General features: G+C 43.0%; 1 protein-coding gene across 6 annotated transcripts in view; it reads right to left on the bottom strand.

The window, feature by feature from the left end:
* Nucleotides 1-10,970, bottom strand: part of ADCY9 (adenylate cyclase 9) — a 177,474-nt gene that overhangs the window by 18,586 nt on the left and 147,918 nt on the right. For all 6 annotated transcript variants that reach the window (XM_030579182.1, XM_030579179.1, XM_030579180.1 and 3 more), the window contains 2 exons: nt 9,252-9,400; nt 2,832-2,873 (listed from right to left, as the gene is read on the bottom strand). In XM_030579182.1, the coding sequence (XP_030435042.1) occupies nt 2,832-2,873; nt 9,252-9,400 (191 nt within the window). The remainder of the gene's footprint in view (nt 1-2,831; nt 2,874-9,251; nt 9,401-10,970) is intronic.

The following is a 10,970-nucleotide window of genomic DNA, read 5'->3' as shown; positions in this document are numbered from 1 at the left end:
TTATCTGCCACAATAACTCTACATTTCCTAGAAAACCATATAAATAAGGGAGCATTTCACATATTAGCATCAACTTTGTTGATTTCCTTCTATGCATTTGTATAGTTAGTTTGCTTTCCTGGGTACTCACATAGCACCAACACAACTTATTGAATCGCTGTATGCTGCTGTGCACCCAAAGTCAGGGACGCTCGGGAGGGGCAAGTGGGGTAATTTGCTCCAGGCCCTGGGCCCCGCAGAGGCCTCCACAAGAATGATCTGGCCCCGCCTCCACCTTTCCCCATCCCCCGGTGCCTCAGCACGCCGCATTCAGGAGCGGCCCTGGACACAGCTAAAGCAGCGTGGCTCCAGCGGGCCCTGAGCTCCTCCTTGCTCAGAGCCGCATGGTAAAGGGGCGGGACTGCGAGCTCCAGTCCTGCAGGAGCCATGCCGCTGCAGCTCTGTCCAAGGGCCAGAGCAGCTCCTAGACTTGGCGCGCTGAGGCTCAGAGAGGGGAGAGGCGGTGGTGACTCAGGAGCAGCCCTGGACAGAGCTAAAGCAGCATGGCTCGGGCGGGGCCTGAGCTCCTCCCTGCTCAGAGCCGTGTGGTGAGGGGGCGGGGCTGAGAGCTCCGGGCCGACCAGCGGGAGCTGAGGCCCTGCTGGAGCCATGCCGCTGCAGCACTTGTCCAGGGCCGCTTCTATTCATGGCGCGCTGAGGCTCTGGGAGAGGGGGGAGGCAGGGGTAAGCAGCATGGCAGGGGGTTGGGGGGATTGGATAAGGGGCAAGGAGTCCTGGGGACAGTCAACGGACAGGGAGGGGGCAGAGGTTCTGCGGGGTGGTGGTCAGGGGATAGGGAACGGGGGGGGGGTTTGGATCGTGGGCATTCCGGGGGTCTGTCAGGACTTGGCCGGGGGGGGGGGAGGGGGTGTATAGGGGTCAGGGCAGTCAGGGGACAGGGAACAGAGGGGATTGGTGGGGGTGGGGTTCTGGTGTGGTGGTTAGGGAGGGGGTCTCGGGGCGGCGGTGAGGGGACAAGGAGTAGGATGGGTTGAGGATTCTGAGGGGGACAGTCGGAGGGCAGGAAGTGGATGGGGGATGGACAGGGGGCAGGGCCAGGCTGTTTGAGGAGGCACAGCCTTCCCTACCTTAAAGCTCATTCAGCAGTTTGAGGCTTGCAGACAGCTATTTAACACAAAGAGCCAAGCTGTTAGCTTTTCCATGGGGGAGGGATCACATGAGAAGAGCAATATCCACCACCACCTACCTCCTTCCCAATCCTACCAAGGGAGATCCCCCTCCCCTGCATTCCCCTAGGCTCTAGAGGGGTTAATTCAGTGGTTCTCAAACTTTTGTACTAGTGACCCCTTTCGCATAGCAAACCTCTGACTGTGACCTCCCCTTATAAATTAAAAACACTTTTAAAATATATTTAACACTATTATAAATGCTGGAGGCGAAGCAGGGTTTGAGGTGGAGGCTGATAGCTCATGACCCCAGTAATAACCTTGTGACCCCAAGGGGTCCTGGCCCCCAGTTTGAGAACCCCTGGGTTACTTTAATTTTAGCACCCTGTGTCCATTCACATGCATGCGCTGTTTTGAGCATTTCAGTTTTCACAACATAGGCTCATCCCAGATTCTGGAACAAGCTCAAATGCTCAGTTCGTGGAGTATGTAGATAAGCTATGCTAAAGACAAACCCACAGTAACCATCTCCAGTTTGTCTCATGGAGCTAGTCTCTAGGAAACAGATACATTCATGGAGGTTAAGTTCATTAATGGCTATTAGCCGGGATGGGTAAGGAATGGTGTCTCTAGCCTCTGTCTGTCAGAGGTTGGAGATGGATGGCAGGAGAGAGATCACTTGATCATTACCTGTTAGGTTCACTCCCTCTGGGGCACTTGGCATGGCCACTGTTGGTAGACAGGATACTGGGCTGGATGGACCTTTAGTCTGACCCAGTATGGTCATTCTTATGTTCTTATGTTCTAAGCTAAATGAACCCAAAGTTATGGAGACAGATATGAGTCAAGGAAGCCAGCAGAGTATCAGAAACCTGGAAAAATCTCTGACTGGATGGGCTCCAGCACTTGGTCACAAGCTGAGGTGGTTCAAAAGTTTTGGATTTTTTTTAAGCAGATTTTTTTTATTGTTTATTTAAACAAACACAGCAAGCAGCAAATATTTGGCCACACACTTCTGAAACCCCAAACCATGTTCAGCAGACTAATTTCAGCTTTTCAATTAAAAAAACACAACAAATTTTGAAGGAAAGCAGACACTGTCTGTGATTTTTTTCTGCTTTTTAAAAAACCCTAGTTTTCGATCCAAAAAAAGTTTTGACGGAAAATATTTGTCCAACCCTTTTAATGAGCTTTAATGCCTTTTAGCACTAGCTGATGCTGAGAACCAGTGATACCTTGTAAAGGTGACTTGAAAAGAAGTTCTCTCAAAACTGGGTTTGTGCCGAGATGTGGAAGGTTTTTAAATGTTTATTTTTCCCAGGGCTGCCGGGGGGGGGTTAGGGGGCGGGAGAGAAGTGGAGCAATTTGCCTCGGGCCCCACAGGGGCCCCCATGAGAATATAGTGTTCTATAGTATTGCAACTTTTTTTTTTAATGGAAGGGGCCCCTGAAATTGCTTTGCCCCAGGCCCCCTGAATACTCTGGGCGGCCCTGCCCAAAGTTTGTATTTTTACATATTTGACTGAAAACACATTTTCACACAAACATTTTAAAGCTATACTTTATCTAGTTTACACAACTTTTTGTAAAAGATAATGTTGAAAAAAAGGAATGAAACGAAGTTTTCCATAACATTGTAGAGATGGGCACTGTATGTAAAGCTTACCTAAAGTTCTGTCTTGAATCTAGGTGGGAAGTTTCAATAGAGCTGAAACATAAAGGTATTAAAACATTAGAAAGAAAACAAGACCATTACGCAAAGCAATCTGACAATACTTCAGATTAGTTCAATTGAACTTTTTTGCTTGTAAGGAACGATGATCAGTAATCTGTTTTGCACCTGATTCCAGACAAACTTTTCTTGAATGTGACTTAAGGCTACGTCTACACTGCAAAGTTGTTGACAAAACTTTTGTCTTTCATGGGTACTTAAAAAAGTCCCCCTGCAAAAGACAAAAGTTTTGCCAATGCAAGTGGCAGTGTGAACGTGGCTTTGTTGGCAGAAGCACTCTCCTGCTGACAAACCTAACATTGCTCGTGGGACTGAAAGTATTTTGTCAGCAAAAGTGCTGACAAAGTACCAACAAAGAGCATTTATGCATGCTGACTTTTAGCGACAAGGCTGCGTCGACAGAGTCTTATCGCTAAAAGCTGCATGATGTAGACAAGCCCTCAGCAATAACTTTTGCTTGGGAGTGGCAGAAGCATAGAGACAGTGATCCAGGTTTCTCCAGCTAAGAGTAACTGGAGGTAATGTAGTCAAGGCAATGGCTGGAAAAAGCCATTTTCAGGTCAGCTCCAACCCCCATACTTAGCTGGAGATACATGGAGGAGTGTGTTAAGAACTCTGAAAGTCAATTATTTCCCAGTTTCATTGGATCAACTCTGTAAAAAGTGACAAAAGAGGAAAAACAGCCTCTTTATGAAGATGCCATTACAGAAGAAGAACTCAGAGAGACTTTGAATTTATTTGCATTCCAGGCTCTTCTATCAGCAATTAATATAAAGAACAGCCAGGCACACAGTGCTCAGTTACATGTGCCAAGAACAACTACCACCAGCAAGTTACTGTTTAAAAAAATGTGCAAGAATAGGTCTGTCTGTAGTGTATGAAGAATTGCCAATACTGTGGCGATAAAGCATGATTAAAATGACAGATATTGCAAGAAAACTAGCTATTACTAAGGTTTTCAAATGAAAACTCTTGAGGGCTGTGATTTAGTCTTCATGTTCTGTTTTTCACTGTTGCTTCTATTCATTGTTTTGCTAGCTCCAGGATTGTATAGGGGTGTGTATTATTTTGGATATGAATTTATCTTTATAAAATAAAGTGACAAAATGTTCTGCAGTTACTGTACTTTGTCCATTAATGGTCACTGCTTTACAAAACACAGGACAAAATATATTATAATTGGGCTTGATTGTGCCTTGCAGGCATAGGCCTGTGCTGGAGGGAGCTTGGAGATGACCCACGCAACGGAAACTCCAGAGACATGGTGTTTCCTGGACACATCCTAACACACCAAGGGAATCTGTCACGGACACCCTCGCCCCACTCCCTGAAGAGGGTGAAATGTAAGTTGACTGTGTTGGCTGATATGTGGGTGAGGATGTCGCTCCAGCCTTTTGGAATGGCTAGTAACATGAGCCTTGTGCAATCCATGCACTCAGCTGAGATGTATGGGGAGCAGGTACAATCTGACCAGTTATTTGCAACTGGAATTTTCTCTAGAAGTCTACACATAATGAATTATACATAAAATCCAGTTTCTTACCTTTAAATTTTTTTCCTGTGGCAAAATGCCATGGGTATAGACAAATAGGGTGTGACCTGACACAGTAATCAGCCAGGAAATGTCAATCAGAATGAAACATTTTCCACTCTGGCTAAGAAACTTCTTTTGCTTTTTGCAGGCACACTCTCCAGTGCGATGACATTTAGAGTTATGAGCAAATTAGATTATCCTACCCTGTGTCCCTAACACTAACTTCTCAGCCAAAGTCAAAGCCCAGGTGGGCCTTAAGCTAGGGTGTCTGTAGGATTGCCACTGTACTACAGACAAAAGTTAACAGGTAAGAAATTTGATCTTCTCATGGAGAGAGTACCACTGGCAGAGACAGATGGGTTGCAGCACCCCCAGCTGCTGGGAAGGAAGAAACCAATAGCTGGACTAAAGAAAGAACAAGAGTGAGATGAGGTCGAAGGTGAGAGGAGAAGGAACCAGAAATTACTAACTGGATTGTTTCCATTAAGGCTGTCAGGAAACTAAACACCTGGATAATGAGGAGGCGGTCAAAGGGACAGTACTTGAGGAAAGTGTGTACCAATCCCACGTAACACCATGGCACAGTTCATCCATGGATATATGCCCTGTTTCTGCTCAGGAATGGGAAGCAACTGATCATTCTAATCTAAGGAGAGCACAAGAAGTCTGTCACTGAACAGGTGCACTGCAGAGCTTGATCCATCCAGAGACTGTAAAACTAGAGGATTTTTGTCCTTTTTTGGGACGTTGGAACAGGATGACTAGGTAACGGGATTTCTTTCTAGGCTGCACCAGAGTTAGAAATTCATCTGCATCTTGATGTGAAGACAGAAACTTGGACGAGAGATCTTGTTAATGAGGAAAGCTACAACTCAGGCAAGAAGCTGGGACAGGAGCAAAGAACTATTTTTCCCTCATAAAAAAAAACCAGTTAGGGCAAATTACAGGAAAGGGGCACTAACATCCCCACACAATGAACTGAGGTAATGGCTTCTTAAAAACCATTTTCCAGGAGAGGATGTGAAAGGAAATGAAGTTCAACCACCACACCTGGAGTGACAAAAAGTGATAAGCTGCTGAAATCCAAGAAAATGGCATCAGTTGTGATGATACCGATGGCAGATCTTGAAGGAGCGTTTGACTGATTCATCCACTAGCTACTGAGACTTGAAGTGTTTCCAGATTCTCCCATGCTACCTGGAGGGCTTTCAGCAGAAACTGTTGAAAAGTCCTGTAACAAAACTATACGCAAGGAACCACATTTTAGCACATTATCCACATTCCACTCAGTGACTTGCTCAGTGACTTGCAGAATGAGAGAAGGAGAAGATGACTGCTTAATGCTGTCTTGATGGTTGACTCTAGTTCTAAGTTCTTTTCAAAGGGGGCAGACTTTTCCTCCCATAGCATTGATGTCCCGTTCTGAACAAACGAGGGTCTGTTAAGGAGATTTTCTTTTGTTTACTAGACCCAGATTTAAGAACCTCAGCAGAGAGGTGGAGAATGCCTTAGATGCTTCTTGAGGAAATTTGCTTTGATGAGCGTGCTGCCTGGCCACCAGCTTCCTGCACTGTGTGGTGCAGGAAGTCTCTGAAAAGGAGGTAAAATATTGGCCTCCAGTGGGAGGTAGAACGGTCTCAAGTTATAGGCCACTACAGAGTTACACATTAGGACAAGAGAGCCAAAGTTCATGGTAAGAAGTAGGGCTGTCAAGCGATTAAAAAAAATTAATTGCTATTTATCACGCTGTTAATAATAGAATACTATTTATTTAAATATTTTTTGATGTTTTCTACATTTTCAAATTCTGTATTGTTTTGTTTTTAATTACAATACAGAATACAAAGTGGACAGTGCTCACTTTATATTTATTTTTATTACAAATATTTGCACTGTAAAAAAGAAATAGTATTTTTCAATTCACCTAATGCAAGTATTGTAGTGCAATCTCTTTATCGTGACAGTTGAACTTACAGGTGTAGAATTATGTACAAAAAAAGCCTGCATTCAAAAATAAAACAATGTAAAACTTTAGAGCCTACAAGTCAACTTTGTCCTACTTCTTGTTGAGCCAATCAACAGACAAACAATTTTGTTTACATTTATGGGAGATAATGCTGCCTGCTTCTTGTTTACAATGTCACCTGAAAGTGAGAACAGGCATTCTCGTGGCACTGTTGTAGCTGGTGTTGTGAGATATTTACATGCCAGATGCGCTAAAGATTCGTATGTCCCTTGAGACTTCAACCACCATTCCAGAGGACATGTGTTCATGCTGATGACGGGTTCTGCTTAGTAACGATCCAAAGCAGTGCAGACCAACACATGTTCATTTTCATCATCTGAGTCAGATGCCACCAGCACAAGGTTGATTTTCTTTTTTGGTGGTTCGGGTTCTGTAGTTTTCGTATCAAAGTCTTGCTCTTTTAAGATTTCTGAAAGCATACTCTCCACACCTTGTCCCTCTCAGATTTTGGAAGGCACTTCTGATTCTTAAACCTTGGGTGGAATGCTGTAGCTGTCTTAAAAATTTCACATTGGTATCTTCTTTGCATTTTATCAAATTTGCAGTGAAAGTGTTCTTAAAATGAACATGTGCTGGGTCATCATCCGAGACTGCTATAACATGAAATATATGGCAGAATGTGGGTAAAACAGAGCAGGAGACATACAATTCTCCACCAAGGAGTTCAGTCGCAAATTTAATTAACGTGTTTTTTTTTGTGTTTTTTTTTTTTTAACAATCATCATCAGCATGGAAGCATGTCCTCTGGAACGATTGCCGAAGCATGAAGAGGCATATGAATCTTTAGCGTATCTGGCATGTAAATATCTTGCGACGCCAGCTACAGCAGTGCCATGCAAATGCCTGTTCTCACTTTCAGGTGACACTGTAATTAAGAAGTGGGCAGCAGTATCTCCTGTAAGCGTAAACAAACTTGTTTCTCTTAGCAATTGGCTGAACAAGAAGAAGGACTGAGTGGACTTGTAGGCTCTAAAGTTTTACACAGTTTTGTTTTTGAGTGCAGTTATGTACCAAAAAACCCTACATTTGTAAGTTGCGGTTTCATTATAAAGAGATTGCACTCCAGTACTTGTATGAGGTGAACTGAAAAATACTATTTTTGTTTATCATTTTTACATGCAAATATTTGTAATAAAAATAATATAAAGTGAGCACTATACACTTTGTATTTTGTGTTGTAATTGAAATCAATGGATTTGAAAATGCAGAAAAAATACAGAAATATTTAATACATTTCAATTGGTATTCTATTGCTTAACAGTGTGATTAATCATTATCTATTTTTTTAGGTTAATTGTGTGAGTTAACTGCGATTAATTGACAGCTCTAGTAAGAAGCTTTGTAAGCTACTGAGAATATACAGTTTTAACAGTGTGGATGGCTGATGGGAAGGACACTCTCCTAACTAACTGCCTTGCAAGAAATAATCTCCTCATTAGGAGGTGACTGCGCAACATGGGAAATAATTAAAAGCTTGAATTGTATGGGAGACAATATAATCCCATTCTTCAAGTGGTTAAACAAGATCCTGGGATTCTGTGATGAGGGAGAAACAGAGGGAAGAGGTCATGAAGGGTCCTGCTAAAGATAGGAATTTCCACCCCTCCCCAAGGACAAGCTGCAGAGTCAGATACAGGGATTGCTCATCACCGAAATCCAAAAATAAATCCTTGGACAGAATTCAAGAGGACAAAAAGAACCTGCGCATGTCTTGGAAGTTTCTTCGGAGAGTGGAGCATTCTAAACAGGAGGGAGAAGAGAATCTGTGAAGAGCTGTCTGATAATGGATCACTTGCAAGGGTGGGGTACTTCCAAACAGATTAAAGGAAAGGGATTCTAGTATTTGAGACTGATCTTCCTAGAAATCATGCAGATCTTCTCCCAGATGGATCTGTAAGATGGCAATGATGGAGAAATCCATGGAGGCAGCCCGAAACATGGCAAAACCGTCTGGATTCAGACCTGCTCCCATTAGGAACTGATGGCGGTGAACACAAGCGATTCTTATATAAGTGTGGTGGAGCACACAAGCAACCTAGTCCCATGATGGAGGGCTCATGATTTCCATAGTAGTTAAGACAGAGTCTGACTTTTTTGACAGTTTTCTTCCATTCCTCTTACTCTTTCTCCATTTTGAGTAATGGCTAGGGCAGTGTTTCCCAAACTTGGGACGCTGCTTGTGTAGGGAAATCCCCTGGCAGGCTGAGTCGGTTTGTTTACCTGCCGCATCCACAGGTTCGGCCGATCACAGCTCCCACTGGCCACAGTTCACTGCTCCAGGCCAATGGGAGCTCCTGGAAGCGGCGGCCAGTACGTCCATCAGCCCACGCCGCTTCCAGCAGCTCGCATTGGCCTGGAGCATTGAACCACCGCCAGTGGGAGCCACGATCATCCGAACCTGCGGACGCGGCAGGTAAACAAACCGGCCCGGCCTGCCAGGGGCTTTCCCTACACAAGCGGCATCCCAAGTTTGGGAAACACTGGGCTAGGGCAAGGAAAAAATAAGCCAAGATGGCTGATCAGCCAGAGACATGAGTGGCTTCTTGAAGCAAGGCAGGAAACAAACTGCAAAACCCACCTAGAGGGACTAGAGGAAGGGGCAGAACCATATGCAGATATGCTTCATTCAAACTGGTACCTCTCTATCTGACCAACAGAGAACAGGACCCAACCCATCTGTCTGTACCACTCTCCACAGGAATGAACATTTCCTGTTTTGGGACTGAACTAGTTAATCCTGAGGCAAAATGAAGCTCATGATACCTTGTCTACAGTGATAACATGCAATACTCACCTATCTGGACATAAAGAGATGTAGAGCAAGATAAGGAGCACCACTCCTACAACAGTGGCCAATGATGATCTCATCCAGGAGCTCAGCTGGCAGAAGTTACAGTACTGGACAATGGTGATGAGAATCGCACAACACATAAACATGGTATACTGCAATGAATAGAAAGAATGACAAGTTAGCCTTTTCTTTTCCATTAGAGCCCCTGCACAAATAGATACCAATTTAAATAAAGGCATTCAATGATCTGAATGGTAAGAACACAATTTCTACTTAAATAAAAATGATCCATACATTAAATAACCAAGTATAGTGTCTTTTCAATTAACTTTGATACCTTTGTATGAATTTCAGTAAACAGCATTACAAGCCTAGAAAAGTTCTTGCTTCCAATAAGCAAGAAAGTGTCTTCCACAGATAATGTATCACAATTATAATTAGCTGGAGTTCTGAGGTACAGTTTTACTTTTTTACAATTCCATCTTCAGCTCACCTTTGTAAAGTATTAAGTTCCTCCCAGTCAAGCCATTGAGTCTGAGCATTCATAGATACCATCATATACTCAATTATGCTCCTAAGGCTTCTCATTAAATCACACCTGTGTTTTAAACTGGATATCAAATTATACTTCTGGGTTGAAAACATAACATGTGTTGAGCCCCAGAAACTCTGTCAAACTGTCTGGCCCTAATAATATATTTTGCAGGATATTATTCTGCTAAGTGTTGAACTCAACATGGGTAATTATTCCTTTGAGGAACAAAAGTGGGCAGAAATTTAACATAATGTTAATTGATGCTCTGTGAAACTGGTATTTGTGCCAAGCGGAAGGGGTAGTTCTCCGTCTTTCCTTTCTGTTCCAGGTCTCAAATCCAAGAATCTCAGAAAACCTCTCTTTTCATGTCTTTACTAGATAGGTAAATTGAAGTGCAAAGCACATGCTTTCTGAGACATATCTTAATTTCCCCAGAATGCAATATTGCAATAGTCAAGTGCTAAAATCCAGCTTACTTAAGGTACTAAGTAGGGCTGTGTTAAGAAAATCATTGAAGATCCAGTGTTAAAATAGAGAACTCCACAAAATTGTACTGCAGGTCTTATTCTCCTTAGCATTAACTATGCTGCTCTTTATGATTTCTGGTGGCCATAATCTCTTCCATTGTGAGTGGAGTGGGACACCACTGCTTTGCTTTACAAGTTGAAAATTTGGAATGCTTTATTATGTTTTCTGGGGCACAACAACAGCTGAACAAAATAGCAAGGCCACATTACAATTACAAAACAGTTTATCCACAACAGGCAAACTAGTAAAACTTACATAACTTACTTACATTTTTTTAAACCATGACCACAGTTTTTCCATGTTTTCATAACTAAGAAATAGCTAAGCTGAATTTTAAAAAAACCTCCGCACATAACTTGGTTTACATTTATTTTTTCCCCCATTTCAGGTCTCGTAAAGTGGCAGGGCACTGGTTCTGACTTCAAGTGAAGCCCCAACATGAAGCCAGCCTCTAGAGGGTCAGTAAGTGTTGTGTTTTACTATGTAAGCATGGCTTTGGAAAGTTTTTTTTTTAAATTATTATTATTTTACATCCGGGGAGGGTATATAATGCTATGAATAAAAAAAACTTTGCAAAACCATGTCATAGTAAAATATGGCACTTACCTGACCCTCTACAGACTGGTTCCCTTTTCCCAGAGCTCCATGATTGTTGCAAC

Source organism: Gopherus evgoodei, chromosome 10 (genome assembly GCF_007399415.2).
Source record: "Gopherus evgoodei ecotype Sinaloan lineage chromosome 10, rGopEvg1_v1.p, whole genome shotgun sequence".
Taxonomy (NCBI): domain Eukaryota; kingdom Metazoa; phylum Chordata; order Testudines; family Testudinidae; genus Gopherus; species Gopherus evgoodei.
This window is presented reverse-complemented; position numbering and strand designations above follow the sequence as displayed.